Below are 27,380 nucleotides of genomic sequence, written 5' to 3'. Positions count from 1 at the left end.
ACACACACGCCTCCCCAGAGCGCCTTGCCCAGAGGTTCCATGGCCCCTGCATGCATCCCTTAGGACTGGTTGGGGAGGGGCGGTACGTGGCTCTGACAGAGCACTGACCACACACCTCCCACAGTGTGGTCACTGCTTTGCACCCTGTGGCCTTATTTAATTTGTACGATTTTATTTCACAGATGAAAAACAGGCCACCAGAATTTAGGTAATTTTTCCAAAGTCAAGTATTTGGCTAACGGCAGAGACAAGATATAAACCAGGTCAGCCCAATTTCAAAGCACAGTTACATCTTCTAAGTGGGAAAGCACGTATTTACCTGAGTGCAGACATTTAAGCTTACATTCACGAAGCAGCCAGAGAATATTTACTAAATTCCTCTGTGCACGAGACACATGTGCCAGGCCACGGACAGGCCACACAGACTGGCCCTTTAAGAATACTGCAGCTAGAAGTGAGAAACAGAAGTAAACATGCAGTTAGAATCCAGAACTAACTAACTAATGCAGAACTAACAGGGGTCCCCACGGGTGGGCCCAGCTGGAGGGAGACCCAGGCCTCCCAACAGCCAGCAAGGCCTCACCCCCCACAGGCACCCCTGGGCCCGGGGACACTGAGATCAGGGCTTCTGGCCCATGGGAGGGCGGGAGGACATCGGCTGCCACAATTCTGGACCGTGTGACACTTCTTCTCCATCATTCCAGCCAGCAGGAGCCCCGGGCCTGAGGGCTCCCCGCAGCACATAGGACACACGGGCGCACACACACAGATGGGGGACAGTGTGGGGCAGGGGTGCATCTGGCCATCAGTGCTAATGACTGCCCTGGATGCCCACCTCCTCCCTACACTAGCCCAGCACCCCCTTGTCTCACTGCCTCTCAGGTTTCCAGCTCAGGCTTTGGAGGAACCGAGATGGAAAGACGCAGGGATGTCTATTGTCCCGCTTGCCACAGGCCCCCCTCCCTGAAGCCACCGAACAAGGAAGGGAGTAGAAGAGTCTGGTGCACCAGCCGGAGGCCCCACACTGCAGTGGGGTTGGGGGGGGCAGCCAGGGCGGCAAAGTCAGGGAAGGGCCTTCCAAAGGCTCTAAGAACCAAAAGTTTGATTCTTTTGGGCAAGAGCAGTGTGTGAAGCAGCGGCGGGAAGGATGACCATGATACCTGTCCGTTCTACTAGGAAATACATTCTCTCAAGATAGGTGTTCCCTCGTTCAAGCCGCGTCCAACTCCAGGCAGGCCCACAGCACACACGTGTTAAAGGAGACTGCATACACTTGACTTCCCAACACTGGTCAGCACCTGCTCCCTGCCAGGTCAGGCACCTGCTGGGCACAGCACTCCTCCCCTGCCTGTCTCTCACCCTCCGGCCCCATCCTCTGCAGGACTTGCTGGGGGACCCATCACATCAGGAAAACCAGTTTATTTGAGCAGACAGGGGCAGCCACCTCTGGGGACAGGGACATGGGGGCTCCCAGCTCTGACAAGAGCAGGACTGGAAGAAGCAAAAGTAGCCAGGAGCCACCTTAGTCATCCAGAGTCTGTTTCCTTTGTTTGTTGGGGAACCATGGGCCTCCTGGCCCCCAGGCAGGTGCAGCCAGGCTCTTGCTCTCAGGGGAGTGGAGTACAAACTGCAAAACATGACTCCCTCCTGTAACCAAATGACCTTGAAATGAAGCTCAGGGAATAAATAATGTAGACAAGCAACCGGAGAAACGGCAGGTGGCAGCCCCAGCCTGTCTGTCCTCACCAGCGAGGTGGGGTGGGCCAGGAAACAGTCTTGGAGACATGAATTTTTTAAATTAAAAACACTGTCCAGCTTTGCCAGAAGGTCTTGTAAAAACGATCTCTCTGTTGAGCCGAAGCAGAATCAGCCATGTCCCAGATGTCTTGTGTTTCCAGGTCCCTGGGCTCACGCACCACCCACCCCCATAAGCATGAAGCCCACCGTGATTCCCTGGAGCAGGAGCCCCTTCCTGGCCTTGGACTCCGCAGCCGAGGGCTTGTCCGATGTCTCCCGTTTCCATCACACCGCCTGCCAAGTGCAGCCTGGACGCTGGCCTGCTGATGTGGAGAATGCACCCCTCGCAGGCTCCCGCGCCCACGACACCTATTAAATATTAAGTGGTGACGCTCCAGGGAAAGGCAGCCGCCCCCAGGCGTCCCCGGAGTCAAGGGGGGAACCAGGGCACGAGCACCTTGAGCCCCCCGCCAGGCCCGGGTGGGTCCAGCGCCAGGCTGCAGCGCCCCCCACTACTCCCATTCAGCCCTGCGTGTCGCCCTCACCCGTGCATCCTGGAGGCAGAGGGCTGAACTTGGAAACACGTTTCTACGGGGTTTACTTTCCACACACTCGAAGCCTCTTTGTCGTCATTTTACATGGTCTGGGTGGTGCCTGCGAGCCCAGCTCACATCAGTGATGAAGTTCACGTTTCCAAATTGAGGTCCACTCCGCGAATCACCTGCTGGCAGCGGGCCTGCCCATCGGCACGGTTTCCAGGTGAGGCCTGGCCTGCGGGCGAGGACGGAGCGGAGCCCAGGAGGACCGTGCGGGAGCGCGCCAGCAGGCCACAGCAGCGCGTGCAGACGAAGCCGGTCCGGGGGCGGGGTCGAGGGTTGGCCAGCGCCCCTGCTGTCCTGCGAGCACGTCTCTGTCCCGCCGTCACCCAGGCCCGCGTGGGCTCTCCCAGGAGCCAACCAAGGCGGCGCGCCCCGCATGTCCTGCCCGCCCCGCTGGCTCAGTGCCCTCGCCCCGCGCCCCGCGCCCCGCGCCCCGCCCTCCGCTGAGAATTCGCGCCGCATCTGCGCACACATTTCGTAAGTAACTCCTCCTGACGTATGGCGGCCACGGCGGCCATGGCGTCCCAGCCGCGTGCTGCCGGCTGGGGGGGGAGGGGCGGGTTCCCTCGGGTTCCCTCCCCCCTCCCTCTGTCCTCATCAGGAGAGGGGACGGGGAGGGGCTCATACACGGGGGCGGAGGGCGAAAGCTCAGGCCCACAGTCAGCGCCAGGTCACGGCCGAGGGCAGGTGGCGGTCAGGACCCACTCAGCTTCGCGGGCTGTGGGCGTCCCTTGGGGACGGGCCATGCGTCACCGGGCTGGCTCCTTCGCGCCCTCCTCCCAGGGCCGCGTTCCCCTTTGCCGGCCAGCGGCACCCTCCAGCGCAGGCCTGGGTCACCCGCAGTCCGGGGCCAGCCAGCTGCGTCCCCCTCCCCACCCCAGTCTTCCTCGGTGCGTCCCGGGTGCTGCAAGCGCTCCAGCCATCCTCACAGGTGGCGCGGGGGGAGGACGGGAGTACACCGCGTCTGGAACCCGTGTCGGCTTCCTGCCTTCCTGAACTGGGAAGGTGGCTTTCACTCCCAGGCCCCCAGGGCGACACGCAGTCCCAGTCTGAACTGCCCTGTGCAGGGTTGGGAAGAACGAGTGAGCCATCAAGGTCCCTGTTGCCTTGGGGACCTACAGGAATGAACACCAGCCAGACCCACTGCTAAGAGCCCATAAGACAGCCCCGCCAGCCCCCGTGTCCTCCCTACTAACCTGAGCCCTGTTCATCCAGGGGCTCCTAGGACCCTGCACAGAGGATGAGCAGGAAAAGGGTTTAATCTAATTTACAACGACTGCCAGGTCATCCAAGGCCATGGAGGAAGTGTTTGCTAGCCCAGGGGGACAGGTATCTCCCAGCATCTGACACAGATGTGGGCACAGCGGGGCACGAGAGGGGCATGGGACAGGTCTGTCCCTGGGGCCACACGCAGGCCACCCGTGGAGAGCAGAGCACAAACAGGAAAAAGAGTGCCGTGCTTCTCTGCAGCACCTGGTATGATACTCAGTACATGCACTTCCCGCCATGCACAGCAACTCGTCCTGCCCCGGTCTCTGTCAGCCACCGTGTCCGTCAGTACTGCCCCGCACGGCATCTAGTCCCCCTCATTAAATCCCAGGGCCTGCCCAGGGGGCCTCTGTCCAAGGCAGCCACAATGCCACTCACTTAAGCGGTGTCTCAGACAAGTGTGTGGTGCAGGTTTGGGAGAGAGGGGAACCAGACCTATAAAAACTAACTACTGAGTAGCAGAGTAAAACCACACTATCACAATGGTAGGGGACCAGGTGGAGGGGTGTGTGTCCATGTGCTCAGGAATTCTCAGTCTGACAAGTAGAGACACTGCAAGCAATTTTTATTTTTTAAATATTTTTTAACGTTTATTTATTTTTGAGAGAAAGAGACAGAACGAGAGCGGGAGAGGAGAGAGAGAGGGAGACACAGAATCGGAAGCAGGCTCCAGACTGCATACTGTCAGCACAGAGCCCGACGCAGGGCTCAAACCCATGAACCTTGAGAAACCCATGAACCTGAGCCAAAGTTGGACGCTTAACCCACTGAGCCACCCAGGTGCCCTGCAAGCAATTTTTAAATCTGGTAGTCATAAAGAGGTGAGAATGGAGGTAAATTGTGTATGTGCATGTGTATATTGTGGGTACGTGTGTATCTGCACAGGTGTGTATATGCATGTGTGTGCGCATGCATGTGTGTATGCATGTATGTATCTGCACAGCTGTGTGTGCATGTATGTGCACATGTGTGTGTATGCATAGATATGTGCTTGTGTATGTGTGTACATGTGTATCTGCACAGGTGGGTGTGCATGCATGTGTGCGTGTATATGTGTGTTTGCAGAGGTGTCTGTATAGGTGATTTTGAAAAAAAAGAACATAACTAGCGTTCATATTATAATCCAGAATCCATTATGTTTTCCCTTTTTGTCTTTTTCTGCTTGAATAGAAACTGCATTTTTTTTTTACAAACAAAAAGTCGTGCTGAGTCGTTCTGATCCCAGTACCCCCAGGGCCCCTCTGCTGCCTGGCCTCCTTCCATCCTTGGGAAAAACCCAGTGGGTGCCATCTTCACCACGATGTATGTCACACCCCATGACAGTGAGTCTCACCAGGCTGTGGCCAGGGTCACAGATGCCCAAGTGCCAGGCACCCTGCGGCAGGGGTCCAGGCCGGTGTCTGAAGACCCCTTGGCAGCTATGGTGTGGGACAAGAGGAGCGGCAATGAAGGCATCTCTGCAGGGGAACCTCATCGGCCTAGTGTGGGCAGCCCCCAAGACAGAGACAAGCCTGCAGGCTAACTAGATCCCTGACGGCCCCCAAGACCCGTGTCAGGGCCAGCCCCATGGTCCAGGCTGGAGCTGGGGGGAGGGCCTCACGTGTGGGGGACAGCCAGCCCCCTGGGAGGGTGCCAGGTTGGGGGACTGGGACTGGAAGACCACCCACAGCAGAGATCCCCCGAGACTGTGAAGAAACCACCGGCAGGCACTGACCCTTCCCCCACCCGCCACCGCCGGGACCCCCAGGAGAGCTGGGGGAGGGATGTCCCACAGGAGGTCGCAATTTCCACAGGCACTGGGCATCCTAAATTAGCGCCTTGAGACCACTGTTCAAGTGTGTGCAGGGTCGCCTGTAGGTAGGGGGGCAGGGGGCAGGGGCACTGAGGCCAGCTTGAGTTTTATGGGCTTGGGAAAGACCTCTTCCGATGACGGAGAGACCGCTGAAGTCACAACTATGCCTGACAGACCTGCTGATTCAGAGGAATTAGTTACTTACACGTGAAGCATTTCAGCAACAGGTGCCAGATCACAAACTGGATAATTTGGGACACGCACTAAAAACAGTATTTGCTGTTCATCTGAAATTCAAATGCATCCGATGTCCTGTGTTTTATCTGACCATCTGGCCATCAGACGCAGGCAAATGGGCCCCCCTGGCAGATGCCAAGGGGCTTCAGGCCAGGCCTCCATCCACACAGCTGCTGGAATCACTCTTTGTTCAGGGCCATGAGAACCTAGAACAGATTAAATGGGTTTATAAAAGCCAGAAACAGGTCCTTGTTGCACCACAAGGTAGTGCAGTGACACATATGGCCATTACCTAGCCCACGTGCACCTTTCTGGAAAACAAAGCAAGACTGGGTGAGGGTGATTTGCCCGCCGACAGCCCCATGTCCCTGGTCCTGGGCGCCTGCAGAGATGCTCCAGGTCACACACCAGAAAGCGCTGGGCGTCTCTTCAGGCCCTTCCAGAACAGTTTTTGCCTCTGGCGGGCCACATGCACAGCCAGGAGAGAAGGATCTTTCTGGTCCAAGGGTGCTTTAAAGGCAGAGGCTTCATGTCACATGGTCCTCAGAAGCACAGGCCGGATTTTCTCCACCACCTGGCTGGCCTCTGCACGGCCACACACGACACGGCCCTGTGCCAGGCAGGCGTGGAGGCCAGAGTGGCAACCCTCCAGAGCTGTTGGCTGCAGGACCCACTGGTCCCCTGAGGGCAGAGAGCAGAGGACTGCACACGGACTTCTGCAGGCAACAACCCCCCCAGCACTCAGTGTTGACAGTCTGAGGGTAGGAGCACCCCAACACAGGGTTGACAGTCTGAGGGTGGGAGTTACTTGAACACAAGGATGACAGTCTGAGGGCAGGAATGCCCCAATATACTTGGGATTGACGGTCTGAGGATGGGGGCACCCCCTGAGGGTGGGGGTTCCCCAAACACTCGAGGATGATAGTCTGAGGGCAGAGATGCCCCAAATACTCAGTGTTGACAGTCTGAGGACAGGGGCACCCCTGAATACTTGGTGTTGATAGTCTGAGGGCGGGGGTGCCCCAAACACTTGGTGTTGATAGTCTGAGGGTGGCGGTTCCCTGAACACTCAAGGATGACAGATCGAGGGCAGGGGTGCCCCAAACACTCGGTGTTAACAGTCTAAGGGCGGGGGCGTCCCAACACAGGGTTGAGAGTCTGAGGGTGGGGGTTCCCCAAACACTTGAGGATGACAGCCCGAGGGCAGGGGTTCCCCAAACACTCAGGGATGACAGTCTGAGGGCAAGGGGGCCCCTGAACACTTGGTGTTGACAGTCTGAGGGTGGGGGCACCCCAATACTCAGGGTGGACTCTCATGAGGTAGCTGGGAAAGGAAGCAGTGACCCCAGGACATGTGCTAAAACTAGGTAGGACTCCCTCTTTTGCAGCCCCTGGCAGGACCCAACGTCAGCCCCACTTGACAGGTAAATGCTGTGGTGTCTTCTGACACTCCCAGGGAGAGTCTTCCCACGTGACCCCCACACTCAATCTGGCATCTCACAGCCACGTCATGTGGCTCTCTGCATGGACCAGCATGTGACACAGTGTATGAGTTGCAAGGACTCAGAAGTTATTTCCTAAGGAAAAGTAGACCCTTCTGGAAACTTCAGGCCCTAAATCTCAGCTCCTCCCCAGGGGCTCGGCCCCACCTAAGCCCCCTGGGCAGTCTCGGGTTCCAAGGCCAATGCCACCAAATCCCAGCCCAGGAGTGAACGTCATCTGGAGGCCACTACAAAGACTGTGTTCTTCCAGGCAGGACGCACGTGGGGATTCTTGGGGTTAAAGGTGAAGCTGGAAACACGGACACAGTGAACACAGGGCCACAGGCCAGAAGGAGGGCATACTTGTGCTCGTAAGGGTTAGGACCCCAAAACTCCAGTGCTGTTGCCTCTGGGGATTCCGACAGGGTCTGGCCCTAGCCATCAGCCAGAAAACCCCATGTTGCAAGACCAGCCGGCCCCAAGCTTGCCCAGGACGGGAGCTCGGGAAAGGGCTTTGCCAGGAGGCAGAGTCCGGTGGTAAGCTGTTGCTTGGGCCGGAGAACGGCACACCCAGATGCCATCGGCTGGAGATGTTCTCAGGACACAGAGAAGCTGAGGGGGAGGCTGCTGCCGTCGCCTTCATCCCCAGAGCCCCCGTCTTCCCTCCTCTGGGACACTGGGCCACAGCCTGGGTGACGCAAGCCCTGGGAGACTGCGCCCCCAGCGCCTGGCAGATGTCAGCATGTCCTGTAACATGTAGGTGGTGGGTATCTCAGGCCCTGGCAGCAGGCAGGTGGCAGGGGGCACAGTCTGGGCATGAAGCGGGGCACCAGGCCTCTCCACTGGTGTCCGTGAGCCTGCGGGCCATGCTCTGCCAACTCCTGAGCCAACAAGGAGAATGCCTCCCACCTGGGAAGGTGCAGTTAAGGTGCAGGAAACATATACCAAAACGCCAAGCAATGCTTTGCCCGGACGGCTGACCCGGTTGCCGGCGGGGACGTCCACAAGAGCCCTCGAGTGGGACGTGCCATCTGAGAACCACGGTTGTGTCTCTGAGTGAAATGGGGCAGAAGAAGCAGACTATTTACGGGCTGGGCTCCTGAGCTGGGCCGGGACATCTGGCCACTCCTTGCCTTTCTCTGGTGGCTCACAGAGGCCTTCTTGCCCCTGCACACCTAGGAAACCAGACACATCCCGGACTTGGACGTGGGGGCTGCCTCCTCCACGGCGACCCCCTTCATGTCGTCAGGCATCTGCCCGTCAGAGCGCCAGACGTTCAGCTCCGCGAACACGCCCGTCTCGATCATCTCCTCCTGCCAGGGAATGGGGCAGTTGCCGGTCGCGAACTCCTGGAAGAACTCGGTATCGGCTTTGTCGAAGGCCACGCCCTTGACCGTGGAGAAGGCGCCCACGTCCTGGATGTTCTTGGCATAGACTGTCCTGGAGTCTGGGACGAAGGGGGGTGTCAGCATCCCTGTGAGGAGACAGAAAACAGGGATGGGAAATGCCGAAAATAGAAGGAAATTGCCGTGTGCTCAGCGAGCAGGGCTGCCCTTCCAGGGTGTCCGAAGGCTCAGGACGGGTGTCCGGGTGCCACACAGCACGCTGGGCGGGTATGAGGGTCTTAGCATCCAGGCAGGCGAAGGAACAGCCTGCTCTGGTCTGTGTCCTCACACCTGCCTCCCAGGGGGCTTCCTTGTCTGCAGGTGCAACACCTTGAACCCAGCACAGTCAGGCTGAGCATCTCAATTTCTTTCCAAAGCCGGCTTGTCTCCCAGCCCGCTCGGGAGCCAAAGTCCTTCAGTCACCAATATACAACACTAGCCACGTGACCCCCGTGGCCGCACCACCTGCCCTTCCCTTCAGTGTGGGCCCCGGGCTGAGCCACCTGCCAGACCGGTGGCATGTCCTGCGGAACCAACCCCCCCCCAGGCCCCAGATCTCCTGGCTCCCATCTTCCCTACACCAGCACCACCATCCAGCCACAGAGCCCCCTCCCTGCAAAAGCAACTCCTCTCCTTTGGGCATCTGACGCTTGGGGCTCCCGTAGGGAGTCGCAGCTCACACGCCCTACCGTAGGCTCGGGGCTGGGGCTGCGTCTGCACATGCTCACCTACACGTGTGTCCCACAAGGGACACCTGACAACACAGACTGACTGAAGGAACGAGGTTCTCCCAAGACGACGGCTTGAGGGATCCTGCCTTGTCTTGGATCAGGGGCTCCTTGAAAGTACAGGGTGTGGAAACCCACAAGCACAGGTGTGGATCTTCAGTTCAAAGGTGGGCAGCACCCCAAGCATCCCACCCAACACCAGCCCGAGAAACCTCTGTGTGGACAGAGAAGTGGGGACGGTGGGTTAGTTGGGGACAGGAGGCCACGGGGCATCTCTGCTGGCATCACCGCAGAGCTCAGGAGGTGCCAACAGGGCAGGCAGAGCAAGCAAGGACCTCCCGCCGGACCTGCCCCCTGCAGCCCCCCAGATCCAAAGGTGAGAGGACAGTACCGGCCTCCAGCTGTCTCCAGTTAATGTCCTTAAAGAGGGGGTTGGCGCGGAGCCCGTCACAGGTCCCGTCTCTGAACCCCAGGCGCTTCTCAGGGTCCTTCTCCAGCAGCGCCTCGCAGAAGTCCTTGCTGGCCTGGCTGAACTTGTCCGAGTACTTGACGGGCTCGGAGAGGACCCTCTGTCTGAGCTCCTTGTTCTCTACCTGCACAGGGGATGTGCCACGTCACGTCAGGCCCGCGGAGCCCATGCAGGCCAGCACACCGCCCAGGAAGACATCAGCCCAAGGTAATGGCTGACCCTGCGTGTGTGGTCCCCGGGCCCCCCAACGGTGTTGGTCAAGGTTGGGGCGCTCTGGTTGATGCTGCAGTGCCTCTACATAACCATTCCTTACCCACTGTGAAAATGAGAAAGGTAAGAGAAAGAGCCAACTTTGCAGACAGAGCTGTCAGAGACCTCCTGACTGGGTGGAAACTGAGGGCGAGTTTGAATCCGCTTTATGGAGTATAGTTTCCACACCACAGGACCCCATTCCCAGTGACCAGGGGGCCCTACGATGACCCCAGATGCGCCCTGTGCCCTTTGCAGCCCGTCTTCCCCTCCCAGCTCGGCAAACGCTGGCCGTGTGCTCTCACCACGTGTTAGATCCGCCTTCCTAACACTGTGCAGACACAGGCTTACTCTTCATTTGCCATCGCAGGTCTGACGCCCAGCTGGCCACGGGCCGTGGGACACACAGTGGGCCACCGTGGGCCCACCGCACACTCTGTGCCTGACTCGTCAGGCTCGCACACACGGAAAACAGGGCCTCTGGTCAGGGCCGTGGGGTCAGTGAGAGCTCTGTGCTGGGGCCCCCGCTTTGTGCGGATCCCACAGCACTGGCTCTTCTGCGTGGTTGCAAGTCAGGAGAGAAAACGAGTTAGTAGCGATCAGGGCGGCCGTGCAGAGCCACAGAGCGGCCGGCTGTGTTAGCTGTGCGAGGACTCTGCTCCTGGAAGACTGGGTGTCTCAGGACCAGGGTGACCTGGGGACGGACACATTCGGGACCCCGGCAGAAGAAAGTGAAGGGCGTGACCTCCAGGCAGGCACGGGGCCGCCTAAATACTGCTGTTCCCACCAGGCCCTGGAGACGCCTCCTGCCCGCCCTGCCTCCTCAGCCCCGGCTCCCCGCATGCCCAGCGGCCCACCCGCCAGAAGAGGCTGGGTTTCGAGCAGGCGGCAAGGCCCCCAGATACCATCTATGGGGGACGCTGCAGTGTTTACAAATGGCAGCAGACTTGCTGGCACCACTTCCCCAACAGCATTCGCTCCTACACATCTCTGTGACATTTTGGTGATTCTCACAGTATTTCAAACATTTTCATTATTGTTTTATTTGCTATGGTGATCAGTGATCACAACCTGCTGAGCTCCCAGTTAGCTGTAAGTATTTGTTAACTAAGGCACGTGGACTGTTTTGGACGGAAAGCCACTGAACACTCAGCAGCCTGTAGCATGTGGACATGTGACCTTTACACACACTGGGAAACCAGAAAGTTCATTTGACTTGCTTTACTGTGGCATCTGCTGTGTCATGGTGGTCTGAGCTAGACCCCGGGTGTCACTGAGGTGAGCCTGTGTTTGTGGTTTGGGTGGGTTGGGGTAACAGCACCCTGCAGACTCTGGGGCAGATGGTGCAGGAGAGAGCGTGGGGGGCCAGGGGCAGGGCACAGAGACGCGAGGCCCACTGCCCTCTATTCAGAAAGGTTGCAGTGCTGGAGGGGGCGACAGTGAGCTCGCTGGTCTGCTGTGGAAGGCAGGGAGGGACGAGGCCGCACCCCCATCCCTTTTAGACCAGCTTGGCCCCAGGTGGGCTGAGTGCTGCTCGTGGGGAGGGGGATTGGGGAGGCCCAGGCACGGCTGGTCCTGAGACACGTCTCGGTGTGGGGAGCTCCATGACACGAGGCCACCACGTCCCCTCCCCTGCCCACGAGAAGCCTAGTGCCCAGGATCTGAACAGCACCTCCCCCCGCCACAAGCAGGGTCACCGTGGGGCAGCTGCAGGACACCTGCTCCTACGACCCCCCACGAGTGGACCATCACAGGATGACAGAGTGACCTCCTACCTTCTCCCCGCGGGCACGGAAGGGTCCTCTGGCCGCGATCATCTCGTACAGTGTGACCCCCAGGGCAAAGTAATCCACAGAAAAGTCGTACTCCTCACCCTGCAAGAGCTCAGGGGCCATGAAACCTGCCGGGCAACAGCGCAGACTCAGACTCAGCACGTGGTGGCAATCACTCACCCGGCCCCAGTGGGCACGGAACCAATGTCCCACGTGCACGACCACAGGCTTCACACGCAGACCTTCCCTTCCGGGCTGCATGTGCAACAGCACTCCCGGCCCACGGCCAGTAAGTAGTTAGAGCCCCCAGGTGTCACAACCCAAACTCTCTGGACACTGCCAAGTGTCCCCTCCCGGCAGAACTGCCCCTGCTTGAGAACCACTGCCGTCCACATCACGTGAGCTGTGAGGCCCCATCTTCCCTGTGGCACACCACAGCAGATGAGCAGAGTGATGGTCCCTCAGAACCACAGCAGACAGAGTGATTGGTCCCTGAGACCACAGCAGAGTGATGGTCCCTGAACACAGCAGACAGAGAGGCGGTCCCTGAGACCACAGCAGACAGACAGAGAGGTGGTCCCAGAGACCACAGCACACAGACAGTAACAGTCCTCGCTTGCCACTCAGGTACAAGTGTGACCTGTGGAGTGGTGGGTGTGTGTGGTCAGAGATAGGCACTACCCGTTGATTCTGGAAAAGGGCACAAAAGGACAGAGTGAGGCCCAGATGTTCCAAATCCAGATGCCTACCACTGCCCCACCTGTTCCCATGTCAGGTCAGCCACATTTGGGAAGTTGGGGCCACGTGGGGGAGCTCCACAGTGTGAAGGTCCACATCCCTGAAAGCAAGCTCTGGGCCTCCACTCCCTACCTGCCACTGTACGGAAGCCAGCTAGCACATGGGAAGGGTGGACAGGCCAGTTTCTGGGACCCACGGTCCACTCCCCGGGGACCAGGGGTCGGTGCTATGGTCTAGGTGCAGGTGGCTTCTGTTCCTGACCGCTTCAGACATTCCAAGGGAAGCAAAGCTAATGTGTCTGTTGATTTCCTGTCCCTCCAGGCCCTCAGTATACCCTGTTCGTGGCCAGGTTCCAATAGGTGGTGTGCTCAGCAAGGCGGCCAAGCTGATATGACCAGAGATTCACCTGTTCCTGACAGGTTACAGGAGTCAAATCCCACAGACCCTCCGGGACCTGACACCCCTTCACCCCTTTGTAGGTCCTGCTTTTCAGGAACTGAAAAGACTCCAGACTGCTCAAATGCTGTAAGAAAGATGTGTTTCACCGGCCACAACTTCTAGGTTGAAACAAGGTCTAGGAGAAAGGCCAGCCAGGCCACAGGGAGAGGATCAATTTCTGAGCAAACACCCCAGTGGTGCCTCTGCTCTGCTTCCCAACTTGGTCTGGGTGACACATCGTTTTGTATCCCCAGGACCTACGTGGCATCCGGGAAAGAGCAAGCACGAGTGAACATTTGTCACCTGAATGCACAGGTGAGTGAGTGAGTGAGTGAATGAGTGAGTGAGTGGGCAAATGAATGAATGAATGAGTGAACACTCCACTGTCTAGTTACTAATTCTTCCCCGCGTTGACCCAGCCCCGCGTCCATGGGGTCGGAGGGCACGCTCACATCTCCTCCACGCAGGGGTCACAGCCTGCTGACTGCAGCCATAGCAGGCAGGGTGCAGAGTGGCTGCTGGGGAGGACCCAGCAGGCGTCACCCCAAGCTCCACGGTAACCTCTGCTGGGCCTCTTTGTGGGTCACACCCTGCCCCTACCCCCAAAGGCACAGAAGACGAGACCCTCTGCTCAGAGAAGGGCCGCGGCCACAGGAAAGCCTGCGGGGCCCTCTGCTGGTCGGTGGGGCCCTCACACATGGGCCTGGATACCACCAGGGCCTGGAGTCAGACCACTTGGAATCCAGCCTGCGGTGCCTTATTCTCCACAGCCTTCTCCTAACGCTTTGAATCACCCCAAAATATGTGGGGTGTTTCCACTCACACACTCACACTCAGGGCTGGAACTTCATAGACTCTGGCCAAGGACCTGGAAAACTCAAGATAGGACCTTCCCTAAACAAAGCCACAGGTGAGGACAGACCCACCGTGGCAGCTCCTCCCCAAAGCCAGATCAACCCAGGACAGGATCTGCTGAGGGTCCCTGGACCTTCCAGGACAGGGTGGGGCAGGGGGCTGACCCTCAGGTGCCCCTGGCCTGCCGGCACTGAGCTCCCCCTGCAGCTTGGGCAGCTGTGCTATGCCCGCCCCGCCCCTGTTCCCCTGTTCCCAGGGTCTCCTGGGTTCTCTGCAGGCCTGGGGGACGTGGGGGAGCAGCAGAACGTGTTGTGCACTGCACACACATACACACGTGCACACAGTGCACACACACTCATACACAAGCAAACACGGACAAACGTGTGCGTGCGCACATACACAGCCGCGCACACACACAGGACGAGGGCAGCCCCCTCCCCTGAGGCCACCCTGCCTGCCTCACACCCTACCCAGGGCTCCCTTGGACAGCGAAGGCCCTGGCCACACTGCGGTGGGGGCTGGGTACCCCTCGGGGCTCTCCCAGGCTGCCCGCCTCGGTGGGGGTGCAGCCGGTGATCCACTGAGCGCAGACCCTCAGGGCTCCAGCCAACATGGTCGGGCTCCCCTCCAGACAAACACATTCCGCTGATGTCCGGAAAGCCACTGAAGGCAGAAGCTTCTATCTCAGAGGGTGTGACACGTCCGGACCAGCAGGCGGGAGGGGTCATCCCTGCGGTGGGTGCAGCTCTCGAGCTGCCGGGCGTGCCTGCTGGCCAGGCCCCGCGGTTTTGCTATTCACTATGACAGATGGGGGCCCCCACGAACCCCTAGGGCCTCAGCCCCCACCCTCGCCCTCAGGTGCTAACCTGGGGTTCCTGCATAGCCCTTGGTCTTGGTCTGTCCGTCCTTCAGCTCCACGGCCAGCCCAAGGTCAGATATTCGGATATTACCTGAAAGCAAACATGGACTGAGGTCACACGCAGCTGGTGTGACCACACAAAGGCGCCTGGTGTTCCCAAGCCTGCAGGAGCCAAGGGCAGCCTCTGCCCACATGTGCACACACACACAAGGGCACACGTGCGCCCACAGGCACACACTCGCAGCACGGGCCCACCCCAGGGCGCCGAGGCCAGACTGCAGGGGCCCCAGCAGATCTGCGGCTGTGAGTGGGGGCACAATCCACCCAAACCCCATTTTGAGAATGTCCACGTTTGCATGACTTGGTGACACAAAGGGAGGGTATACAAGAGACATGAAGGAAACCTAGATCTCAATGTCACTTTCTGATGACAATCCCATAAAAGGCAGAACGAGTGACAGACCAAGGATTTAAGACCAGGAACAAAATGTTAACCCTTCACCAGGAGTTCCACAGTTAACTCCTGAGTTAACTCCCTGTAATGCTTGGTGCCTAATTATGTACCAAATTTCAACTAAATCCATCAAAAACTTTAGAGACAATTGTGCAAAATGTGTGAAATGAACAACAAACTTAAGATGCCTTTGGTGCCGTTTAAAGTTATAACACTCATCAAAACCGGCCCATCTCCCTACCAATGACCTGTCCGGCCACAGAGGAGAGTCTGGCGAGGGGGGGTCTGGAGGGGAAGTCAGGAGGGAGATACTGGGAAGGGGGAGGGCGGGAGGGGAGGGAGGCCACCTCACCGTCATCATCCAGAAGTACGTTCTCAGGCTTGAGGTCTCGGTAGACGATGCCCCTCTGATGTAGGTGCTCCAGGCCGCTGACAATCTGGGCTATGTAGAACACGGCACGCGGCTCCTGGAAGCCAGGGCTCTCCTCGTTCACGTTGTAGATGTGGTATCTGGGGGCAGACCACGCAGATGCCCATGCTTCTCCGGCACAACAACGTGCCCCCAGTTTCCATAGGAAGTAAGATCTCAGAAAACAGTGAGAGCCTCAAAATCCTGTTTTGTGTCGGCAAAGTGGTCATTGTGGGGCCTCGGCACCAGCCCTAAGAGCCTGCAGTGCCACCGCCATGGGGAAGGGCAGACAGAAGAGTGCACGGCTGTCCCTGCCTCCCCCACACTGGCCTGCAAAACTGGAAATGGACGCCAAAGCCATCTCACCCGTGCCAGCCAAGGGAGGAAGGGCAGAGGGTGGTGAAGGAAGCCTGTGTGAGCGGCCTGAGGACTCAATATGGCGCCCCGGCAAGCGTGGCAGCCACCTCACCAAGCCCACGCACACAGACTCCTGGTAGGCCTGAGGGACGGTCTCCTTCCTGCCTCCCCCCTCCCCATCTTTCCATATCACGTCCTGCGCAGAAGCAAGACCTGACGACCTACCGATAAAAGGAAACAAACTATTTATACCAGATAGCAACCAGGGCGAGGCAGACTCAGAAAACAAGAGAGGAAACCCCACATGAGCCAGACCATGAGAAAGCCAGGACAACAAACTAAATGGCGTTTACATTGCACTGGTATCATAATATAGTGTAGTGCACAGAGTAGTATAACGTAGTGTAGTGAAGTATAGTACAGAACAGCACGGCATCGAATAACGTAGCATAACGTAGCGTGGCACAGCGTGACGTGTGTAGCATGATGTAGCGTGGGAGAGTTAAGCAAGCATAACGGAGTAACGGAGTATAATGTAGGATGGTGCGGTGTGGTGTGGTATTGTGTGGTGTGGTGTAATACAGTATGATGTGGTCGTGTACTGTGGAATATGCAGCGTAGTACAGTGTAGCATAGTGTGGCCCAGTAGAGTACGGTATGGTGTAGCATAGAGTAGTATAGTGGCATAGAGAGCCGCACGGTGTAGTATGGTGTAGTGTAGTGTAGCGTAGAAGGTGTTGTGTGTAGTATAGCGTAATACAGAGTAGCACAGTATGGCGTGGCATGTTATGGCACAGTGTGGTATACGGTAGTGTGGCAGAGAATGACATGGCAGTATAGTGTAGTGTGGCATGGTGCGGTGCGGGATGGCGTAGTGCGATGTAGTATAGTATAATATAGAGCGGTGTAGTATGGCATATTATGGCATGGTGGGGCATAGTGTAGTATAGTACAGTGAGACGTATCATATCATGTAGCAGGTTGTGGTCTAATATACTGTGGTATAATATAGTCGAGTATAGCGTAGCACAGTATAATACCATGCAGTGTAGTTCAGTGTCATATAGAATGGTATGGCGTGTATCATACTACCGTGCAGTATGGGACAGTGTAGTATGGTGTAGTCTGGTCTAGTGTGGTTTAGTCCAGGGTAGAGTTGGGTCGTTTAGTATGGCACAGTACAGTGTCATGTAGCGTGGTATGTTATGGGAGTCTAGTGCAGCGCAGTCTAGTACGGCAGAGTGTCGTAGTATGGTGTAGTGTGCTGTAGTGTAGTATGGTGTAGCGTGGTACAATAGCACATAGTGTGGCACGGTGCGGTGTAGTGCGGTACACAGCAGCGTAGTGTGATGCAATACAGTATAGTAGAGCAGCACAGCAAAGTAGAGGACGGTGTGCTGTAATATAGTATAGCATAGGGTAGTATGGCATCGTATAGTACCGTGTGGAGTAGTAGAGTGTGGCATAGTGTGGTAGGGTGTAGCACAGGACAACGTAGAGTAGTATAGTGTGGTGCGGGGTACTACGGCATAGCATAGGACAGCATAGCGTAGTATAGTGTAGCACAGGACAGCGTGGTGTAATGTGGTGTAGGACGGTGTAGTAGAGGATGGTGTGGTGTGTCCAGTCCAGTCCAGTCCCGTGTAGAGCAACGAGCTTAGGACAGTGCAATGTCATACAGTAGAGTGCAGTACAGCACAATGTCATGACCTTCTCTGCGCTTTCAGTCACGTTGCCTGTACTTCCTCTTCCGTGTGGCCTCACACAGGTTCCTTACTCAAGGCTCAGAATCCGCACCCGGGAAATGCGGCCGGCAAACACCTGACGAATCCAGCAGGAAGAATGAGGGCAGAGGGCTTGCAGGCAACACCAAGAGCGATGGCCCTGTTTGTGTGCCACATGACTCTCCCGCAGGTGTGTAACAGTATTAACTTACTCCCCACAAGGCCCTGAGAACACTAGTGTTATTCTTCATCCCCGTTTTACAGACCAGCATGCTGAGGCAAGAGCGGGCAGGTTGCCCGACTTGCATCTGGGTCTTTCCCTGCCGAGGGCCAGTGGTCTGACTTCCCACGGGAGCCCAGAGCCAAGCTGTCAGGCCTTCGGCAAGTCCAGGCACCAGACACGCTGAGAGCAAAGCCACAGCTCCTGAAGTCGGCCACGTCGTGTTTCCGTCTCTGCCGCCATCCCCAAGAGCAGGGCCCTCGCTCACCTTCCGTTCATCTGTCCCCTCAACGAGTGCTTGACCCACGGCACCTGTGCCCCATGCCCGCCGCCACACAAACCCCACGTCCACCGGCAACTAGAGAGCCGTGGGCCACCTCCCCACAGCCCCGCGTTTCACCGCTTGGAGAGTCGGCAACCAGGGGCCAGAGAGGAGCATGTTGATGGGGGGCAGGACTTCTCCTCGGGTGTTAGCATATTCTGTGCAGGTGGGACAGCCCCCAGGGCCCCAGGGCCCCTTCTCCAAGCCTGCCCCCTGCTTACCTCAGGTCGCCTCCGTTCATGATAGTTATCACCAGACAGAGGTCGGTTTTGGTTTCAAATGCATACGCCAGCGAGACTATAAACCTGCTGTGTACCTTTGCTAGAATCTTCTTCTCTACCATAGCACCCTGAAAAACAAGATCTCGAATAAGTACCCAGGTTTAAGCGGGAATGTGATGTCACCATAGAAGCCCAAGCCCCACAAGCCAGAAAACAGAAAGAGTTACAAACGCATTTGAAGCAGCTTGCAACACAAAGCAACCACAAGTAACCTACACACGTGTCTCACTCGCCCCATCCCCAGAGACAAAGTCCAGAGGACTCAGGCTTCCTGGAGCCTCCGGGAGGAGGCGGGAGTCAGACAGCCAGCCTTAAAAACGCCAGGTGAGGATCCCGCATGTCTGTGGCTGCCTGTTCGAGGCTTTCCTTCCAGTGCTTCCTTATGTCCAACCGGCTCGCCCCCTGCCACCCTGCCCTCCTCGCTGGGCCCTGGGGCAGCAGACGGCTGGGCACCCACCCTCGTCTGTTCATTTTCTATCTTCATTTTCAAACCTCACGATGTGCACTTAGAATGTCTTTTAAAGTTGTATTTGGGCAAGGAAAGCAGAGTTCCTTTTCCAAGGAGGTGCCCTCGATGGTTCAGGAGGCCCCTCTGTACCCACGCTGCGTGGACAGGTTCTGGGTTTGTCCTGCCAAGTGTTAAGTTCAGTGAGGACCCTGAACTTGGGACAGAAGACACCGTCGGGTGAGACCACGCCTGCTTGCTCCCGCAGCCCCAAGTGGGGAGCGCTGGCAAGAAACGCAGTCACCCTTGGTGGCTGCTGTTTACCCCAAAAAGCTGTGTCTGCTCTATGCAGCGGGAGAGGATGGGAACCAAGCGCAACAGGAGATGAGCTCAGCTTTCCCTGTCCTCCCTACAGGGAGTCTGACCCGAGCTGGGAACAGCAGACCCCAAGCGGCAACCCGCCATACCGTTGGCTCACCTGAGCCAGGAAAACATTCTAGTAACTGCCAGCTCTGGCTGGACCCCCCATGTGCTCCGTCAGGGCCCAAGTCAGGGCCCGAAGAGCCCCAGAAAGCCAGATTATGGGTCAACAGCCTCCCTCCAACACCAGCTCCTATATTTCACGGTGTTGGTGAAAACAAGAAGGCCAGCGGGATGCACGGTGCCGTCCACACCAACAACACAAAGCCCCCCTCTGAGGAGGGACCACGGCGACTCGCGTGTGTGTGCAGAGAGCTGGGGCCGGTGGCTCAGAGCGGCCACGCCGAGGCCCGGGCCAGAGGGGGCCTGTGCTCCGCTTGGGGCGAGAAGGCTGCCCACAGGGAGGGCCCAGCGTCCCATGTGGGGCTGGACGCGGTCCCAGGTGGCCCCCTGCGGGTCTCGGGGCGCTCCCTCCTGCCCGATGTGAGCGGCCGGCTGCCCACCTGGTACCCCTTCCTTTTCTTGAGTCTCTTTTTGTTGAGCTTCTTACACGCATACAACTTGCCGGTGGCCTTCATCTGGCAGGCAGACACCTCCCCGAAGCCGCCTTTCCCCAGGACCCTGAAGTCCAGAAACCAGTCCTCCCCGGTGGGCTGGGCCTCCAGCCACTTCCACTGCAGGAAGCGCTGGAAGTGCAGGCTGTCCAGGTACTCCTGGAAGGGCGCCTGGCTCAGGTACACCAGGGTCTCCTGCAGCAGGGGCCGGAAGAGCCCGTCCCCGCCCGCCACGGGCCCCTCCCGGGCCTGCGCCACGGTCCCCTCGTCCAGGAAGCTGCAGAAGAGCTCGGCCTGGGGGTCCAGGTACGCAGCCAGGATGGCGCGAGCCTTCTGTGGCCGGAGGTCATCGTCAGCGGTGTCGTAGTCCTCGATGTCCTTCCAGAGCTCCAGAGCCGGCGCATGCCTCTGGTCGGCCCCCAGGAACTGCTGGAACAGCCGCTTGCCGATGGGCTGCTCTGAGCACACACTCAGGAACGCCAGGTCCAGGCTCTCCCGGAGGCCCTGGCACTTGGACAGCGGGGGCAGCTTCAGCTTGGCCAGGTACTTCCTGTCCCGAGAGGATGGGCCGCTGCTCCCATCAAAGCTGCCCCGGGCAGCGATGAAGGCTGAGTTGGCCACCACCGTCTCCAGGGACCCGAAATCCATCCTGGCGCTGGCCTCCCACGGCGTCGGGCACGAGGGGCCTGACCTGCCCCCCTGGGTCCGTGCCCCCTGCCCTCCCCAGAAGGCAGGCGTCCCAGCAGGTGCAAGGGTGACTGGAGGCCGTGCCAGGAGCCCAGGGGACCCAGCTGACGCAGCTCTGGCCAAATCCCAGCCCGGGGTCACAGAGCAGGTGCCAGAAAAAGACAATCCCCTAAGCGGCTTCCAGTCGGATTAGACGGCCCGTCCTCGGGGCTCCCTCCTCCTGAGGACCCGACAGAAAGGACAAACCCGGGCCCCGTTGCGTCTGGCTGAAGCTGCCCTCAGCCTAGGCAGGCGGGGACACGTTTGTTTTCTCTAGACGACAGGAGACCAAACAGAAGGCAGAGGGGCCCAGGAGAAACCCTGCTTTAGTAAAGATGGCTGGTGGTTTTCCCACTATATTTCATTTTTGTCTTAAAAAAAAAAGCAAGTGGGAAGAAAAACAGGTGATCATAGAAATTCACGCAGAAAAGGCAGTGAGAGCTCACAGGAGAACAGCCTCCTGGGGTGTCCATGGTTCCCCGCTGGCAGGGCAACTGTGGCTGTGTGGGGACCGGGCCTGACACGGACAGAAGCCTGCCCCCAGGTCACCTGCCAGCTCTGAGACCTAAGGTAACCCCGGCACCTGCCCAGGGATCAGCTCCACATCTGCTCCCTCCCCTCTCCTGGGCTGTGCCAGCAAAGCAGAATGCCTGTAGAAGCTTCAGGTGAGGCGAGGACCGAAGCAGGAGACCCCAGCTACACCCAGGGCTGAGGCCCCACACAGAAACAGGAGTGAGAGAGGGGTGCAGAGGCCAGCAGCACACCTGGGGGATCCTGGGGCACATGCCTGGGGGACATCTGGGACACACCTAGAGACATACCTGGGGGGACACACCTGGGCCACATACCTAGGGGACGTCTGGAACACACCTGGAGGACACACCTGGGGGACACATCTGGGGGGCATCAGGACACACCTGGAGGTGTCCCACACACTGGGACACACACCTGGGGGACACACCTAGGGGACCCTGGGGTACATACGTGGGGGACATCTGAGACATACCTTGAGGACACACCTGGGACACACTTGGGGCACACATCTGGGCACACACCTGGGGGACATGTGGGACACACCTAGGGGACACACCTGGGAGACACAACTGGGAGACAACTGGGGGGCATCTAGGGGACATCTGGTACACACCTGGAGGTGTCCCACACACCTCGGCACACCTGGGGCACACATCTGGAGGACACACCTGGGGAACACAGCTGGTACACACCTAGGGGACACACCTGGGGCACACACCTGGGGGACATCTGGGACACAACTGGAGGACACACCTGGGGGACACAGGGACATCTAGGAGACACCTGGGGCACATCTGGGGATGCCAGGCCCAACAGAAGTGTGAGATTTGCAAAGGCATGGCCTTGTCTATCCAGTACACAACAGGTACTCAGTAAACGTGTGGGGAAGAAAAGGAACCAATTGGGGTTGGTTATAGTTTAAAGAGGGGAGGAAGTGAGGGGTTGCAGAAACAGGAATGCCTGAGCCCAGGGGCCAGGTTGCCCAGCCCACCCCCTGTTCCTCCGGGGAGAAGAGGATGTTTGGGAGAGGGGGTGTGGGTGAAAGGCAGGGGAGGCAGAAGTGAGGACTTGTGTATGAGCAGAGTCCCCTGCCTTTAACCCCTCCCTGCCTACCCGGCAGGGTTCAAAGGACAGGGGTCGCACTGCCTACCACACTTCCCAATCATGCCAGGCACACCAATCTCCTGGAGACCTTGCCAAAACAGACTCTGCTTCAGCGGCCTGGGGGTGGGGCTGCGACTGTGCGCCTCTTCTAAGCTGCTCGGGGATGCAGTGGGCACGTCAGCATGGTCCGCTCTGCTCCGGCACCCTCCTCTCCGTCACTGTATGTGAGACACAGAACAGATGACAGGCTTGGAACTGAGTAAACGGAGCCTCGACTTTATTCTTTTTCAAAAATATTTTTCAAAAAACAATTTTTAAAACTAAGTATTCAAAACATGGAAGAAAATATTCCACTTCCTTTGCCTTTCTATAGAAGTCTTACAGTAGTCTTCTCTGTATCTACACAAAAAAATCTAGTTCGGACCTTGATAGGAATTAAACCTACATGTCAATCTGGGGAGAACTGGCATCTTTACTACACTGAATCTTCCAACCTATGAATGTAATCTGTAACCTGTCTTCCCTCACCATCGTGAATATTTGAGCACACAAGTTCTGTACGTGTTGTATTGGATTAACACCTAAATATTCTTGTTTGTTTTGAGCAAATGTCAATCATAGTGTCGTTTGGGACCCATGTGCTCATTGCTAGTAAATGAAACACAGTTGATTGGGGGGCGTTAACCTCGTAGACTTTGCCTTGCTGAACTCATGTACTCTAGATTTTTTGCAGAGTCTTTGGAATTTTCTACACATACAATCCTGTTGTCTGAAAATAAGGACCTTCATTTCTTCCTTTCTAGTCTGTTGCCTTTTCTTTTCTTGTTTATTCCACTAGCTGGAACGCCTGCCCAGCACAAGGCTGACACAGAGAGATGAGCGCAGAAGTCCATGCCTCATTATTGATCTTGGGGTAGACACCAGTCCTTCACCACTAGAGAGGATGTTGGCTGTAGAGATTCTGTCAATGCTTTTAATGAAATTTCTGTCTGTTCCTAGTCTGCTGAGAGTTTTTATCATAAATGAATGTTGAATTTTGTCAAGTGTTTTTTCTGCATCAGCTGGTATGATCACAGGATTTTTCTTCTTTGGCTTGTTAATGTGGGGTTTTACACTGATTGATTTTTTAATATCGAACCAGCTCCGCATCTCTAGAATATATCCCCCTTGGTCATGGTGTTTAATGCTTTTTATACATTGTTGGGTTCAATTTGTCAATAGTTGGTTAAGGAATTTTGTGTCTATATTTGTGAGGGATTTGGTCTGTAGTTGTTTTTGTTTCTTGCGCTGGCTTTGGTTTTGGTGAAGGGCATGCTGGTCTCATAAATCAGGTGGGGAAGTCCCCTTCTATTTTCCAAATGATACAGTACACAATTTGTGCTACTTCATTAGCTGTTTGGTAGAATTCTCCAGTGAAACCATCAGGGCCTGAAGGGTTTTTTTGTTGTTGGGAGACCTTACATTATAAATTCAGTTTCCTTAATAGTTATAGGGCGATTCAAATTCTCTATTTCAAATGGGACAAGGTGTGTTTTTTGAGGAAGTGGCCAATTTCATCTAAGTTGTTGAGTTTACGTGCATAAAGTTGTGTGTGGCATTTCCTCTTTATGTCTGAAGGGTCTGTAGTAATATCTCATTTTATCCTTAATTTGGTTATTTATGTCTATTCTCTTGCTATAGATTTGTCAATTTTATTGACTTTTCAAAGAACCAGCTCTTTCACTGATTTTCCCTTCTGCTTTTGTTTTTAATTTCATTGATTTCTGATCTTAGCTTTTATTTCTTCCTTCTGCTTGCTTTGCCTGCCTCCTTTTCTAAATTTTCCAAGTGGAAACTGAGATTATTAATTTAAGATTCTCTCTCTTTTCTGATACATGCATTTGGAACTATAAATTCTTTTTTTTAAGTTTATTTATTTATTTTTGAGAGAGAGAGAGAGAGACAGCTTGAGTGGGGGAGGGGCAGAGAGAAAGGAAGAGACTCTCCAGAAGGCTCTGTGCTGTCAGCATGGAGCTCAACATGGTGCTCGAACCCATGAAACCACGAGATCATGACCTGAGCTGAAAGCAAGAGTCAGATGCTTAACCGACTGAGACACCCAGGAGCCCCTAAATTCTCCTTTTAACACTGCATTAGCTGCATCCCACGAATTTTGATGTTCTATTTTTGTCTTCATCAGTCCTACGTTTTTTAAATTTCCCTCAAGACTTCCTTTTGACTTAGGAATTCTTTGAAATGTGATTTAGTTTTCACATGTTTGAGGATTCTCCTGTTATCTTTGTGTTATTTGTTTCTAGTTTGATTGTATCATGGTTGGAGGACACACTGCATGGTTTCAATTCTCTTAACTTTGTGGAGCTTTGTTTAATGGCTCAGGATATGCTCTATTCTGGTATATGTTCCAAGATCACTTAAAAAGAAAGTGTATTCTGTTGTGCTTGGGTGGGCTAGTCTACAAATGTCAATGGCATCCTGTTAATTGACAATATTGTTGAATTCTTCTATATCCGTGCTGATTTTCTATTTAGCTATTCTATCAATTATCGAGAGAGAACTGTTGAAGCCAGTTTTATTAGTTTGCTTTGCACATTTTGCATCTCTCTTATTTGGCGCATACACATTTAGGATTGCTATATCTTCTTGATGATTGACCCTTTATCATTATGTAATGTCTCCTGTAATTTTCTCTGCTCTGAAGTTATATGATATTAATATAACCACACCTTCATTTGATTAGTATTTATTTGCATGATGTATCTTTTTTCATCCTTTTGTGTTCAACCTGCCTATATCATTCTATTTGAGATAAGCTTCTACTAGACAGCCTATATTTGGGTCTGTTTTTAAATCTACTCTGTCAGTCTCTGTTTTGTTTTGTTTTTGACTGATGTATTTATAGCATTTACATTTAATGTAATTGTTGATGAGGTCTGGCATTTTTCCTGTGGGTTACTTTGAAAAATTTTTAGGATTCAATTTTGATTTATCTATAGTATTTTTACGTGTATCTCTTTATGCATATTTTTATTGGTTGCTGTTGGTATCATATGTACATAATTTATCACATTCTATTGCTGTCACTTTAGCAGTTCAAGTGAAGTACAGAAATATCACATCTCTTTATCCTTTCCTGTTTATAATTACCTTAATTATTTCATCTACATACATTTAGAATAATATCAGGCAATGTTATGGTTTTTGTTTCAACCATCAAACATAATTTAGAAAATTCAAGAAGAGGGGCTCAGATGGTTAAGCATCTGACACTTGGTTTTAGCTCAGGTCATGATTTCACGGTTTGTGAGTTCAAGCCCCTCTTTGGGTTCTGTGCTGACAGTGCGGGGCTTGCTTGGGATTCTCTCTCTCCTTCTCTCTCTGCCCCTCTCCCACTCAAGCATGCATATGCTCTCTCTCAAAATGAATAAATTATTGAAAAAGAGAAAAGGAAATTCAAGAAGAAAAGGAGAGCTTATAGTATTTGCCCATGTTTCACTTACCATGTTATTTCATCCTTCCTAATGCTCCCATATTCTTTCAACACCGTCTTTCTGTTTCGAGAACTTCCTTTAGCCATACTTTTAGGATAAGTCTGCTGCTGACAAATTATCTTCCTTTCCTTTTCCTTCATTTGAGAATGTTGGGGCCCCTTCTACCCTGCTATTTGTGCTGGGTTCAGGATCTGGGTAACAGATCTCTTCTTTCAGCATCTAAATATATTTTGCAGCTTCCTTCTGACTCTGCTTTCTGAAGAGTAATCTTCTGTAATTCAAATGTTTTTTCTCTGGCTGCTTTCTTGATTTTTGTGTGTGTATGTTTTCAATTTTCAGAAGTTTAATCATGATGCACTGTGGATCTGGGGAGTTACCCTATTCGGATTTCACTCGGCTTTGTGAACACACAGGTTTATATCTTTTGCTGTGTTTGGGAGTTTTCAGCCCTGTCCTCTTTCTTCTCTCCTTCCAGAACTCTGATGGCACAGATGTTACATCTCCGTTAGTCCCCAGGTCCCTGAGGCACTGAACATCTTTTTCCTACTGTTCAGATCACGTAATTTCTATTATTTTTTCTTCCATGTCACTGATTTCTTTCCTCTGTCCCTTCCTTTATGCAGCTGAATCCATTCATTGAGCTTTTTATGTTCATTATTGTATTTTTTATATTTCCATTGGTTCTTCTTTGTATCTTCTGTTTCTTTCCTTAAACTTTTTTTGTTGAGACTATTTTTTTCTTTGTTTCACAGGTTTATGATTGCTCCCTCAAGCATTTTTATCACAACTGCCTTAAAATCTCTGATTCCAACAGCCTTATCACTTTGATATTGGCACCCTTTGATTGCCTTGTTTTAATTCATTTTGAAATCTTCCTGGTTCTTGACTAAAATGCATGATTATCAGTTGAAACCTGGACATTTTCCTATCATTTAATCCTTCAGTTTTAGCTGGCTTTTTTTTTATTCCACCCCAGCAGCAGAAGGGGGTGGGCCCCACCTCTTTTCTGCCAGGTGGGGGAGAAGTCTGGGCTCCCCACATCGTCTGGAGCCCGCTCTTTGTGGGGCATCTGTCGCATGTTCTCAGAGCATGCTGTGTGGGAGCCTCCCTCCCCTGCCTCTCCTCCCTGCAGGCACACATCCGGAGGGCACTGTGATCATGTGTGTGCAGTTCAGCCCACACTTTCTCACATCTGGGACTCCAGAGACTAAATGTGGATGGTTTCTTTCAACGACTTCTGGAAAGGATTCACTTCTTGCTCATTTCAAGGACATGTCTATACTTCCCAGGTGAGGGTGGCATTTATTCTGTGGGGACAGTCGCTTCTCTGTCTTCAGGCCCCGGCGGCTGGGGTCCCAGGCCCATGGGCCATGGGCAATTAGCAACCTAACATCACTGTGTCTTACTGACCTGAAATCCCCAAGTTGTGAATGAGAACAGCATACGAAAGACACACAGATTTGGTCCATGAAAAAATTATGAGTCCAAGCTAAAATGGTGCTACTCCATCTGAATCTTTGGGGGCTCATTTTGCTAACAAACGAAATCATGTTAAAATAAGTCAGAACAACTGAAAAGAGCACTTTTCATTATTCTTCTTCCAAATGAAACGGTCAAATTTGGCCACAAATGTCCCCTCAGAGGGAAAACCTAGAGGGGACAGCAAATGAAATCCTAGGTCCTTGGGTACAATACCTGTTATTTTAATCAGGCTTTGACTTGGATATTTGTGAA

General features: G+C 54.7%; 1 protein-coding gene and 1 long non-coding RNA gene across 3 annotated transcripts; one reads left to right on the top strand and one right to left on the bottom strand.

Annotated features, from left to right (window-relative positions):
* Window positions 1-4,191: 4,191 nt before the first annotated feature.
* On the bottom strand, window positions 4,192-20,633 carry GRK1 (G protein-coupled receptor kinase 1). Of its 2 annotated transcripts, XR_003422308.2 has the most exons (8): window positions 19,744-20,498; window positions 18,316-18,443; window positions 15,415-15,572; window positions 14,616-14,699; window positions 11,722-11,846; window positions 9,620-9,821; window positions 5,927-8,589; window positions 4,192-5,840 (listed from the first exon to the last, which is right to left on the bottom strand). XR_003422308.2 is itself a non-coding variant. In XM_015084893.3 (7 exons), the coding sequence occupies exons 1-7, from the start codon at window positions 20,440-20,442 to the stop codon at window positions 8,291-8,293; spliced, it is 1,695 nt and encodes a 564-aa protein (XP_014940379.2). In that variant the 5' UTR covers window positions 20,443-20,633; the 3' UTR covers window positions 4,192-8,290. The 2 variants fall into 2 exon arrangements, 1 of the variants encoding a protein (XP_014940379.2); XM_015084893.3 differs by having other exon boundaries at window positions 4,192-8,589; window positions 19,744-20,633.
* Window positions 11,146-17,655, top strand: LOC106986707 (uncharacterized). Its single transcript, XR_003422309.2, has 3 exons — window positions 11,146-11,224; window positions 13,149-13,209; window positions 17,556-17,655. It is a non-coding gene; the product is annotated as an uncharacterized LOC106986707 (long non-coding RNA).
* Window positions 20,634-27,380: the final 6,747 nt, after the last annotated feature.

The sequence above is a fragment of the Acinonyx jubatus genome, chromosome A1 (genome assembly GCF_027475565.1).
Source record: "Acinonyx jubatus isolate Ajub_Pintada_27869175 chromosome A1, VMU_Ajub_asm_v1.0, whole genome shotgun sequence".
NCBI lineage: Eukaryota > Metazoa > Chordata > Mammalia > Carnivora > Felidae > Acinonyx > Acinonyx jubatus.
The sequence above is the reverse complement of the archived record's forward strand: the minus strand, read 5'-3'. Positions and strand labels throughout refer to the sequence as shown.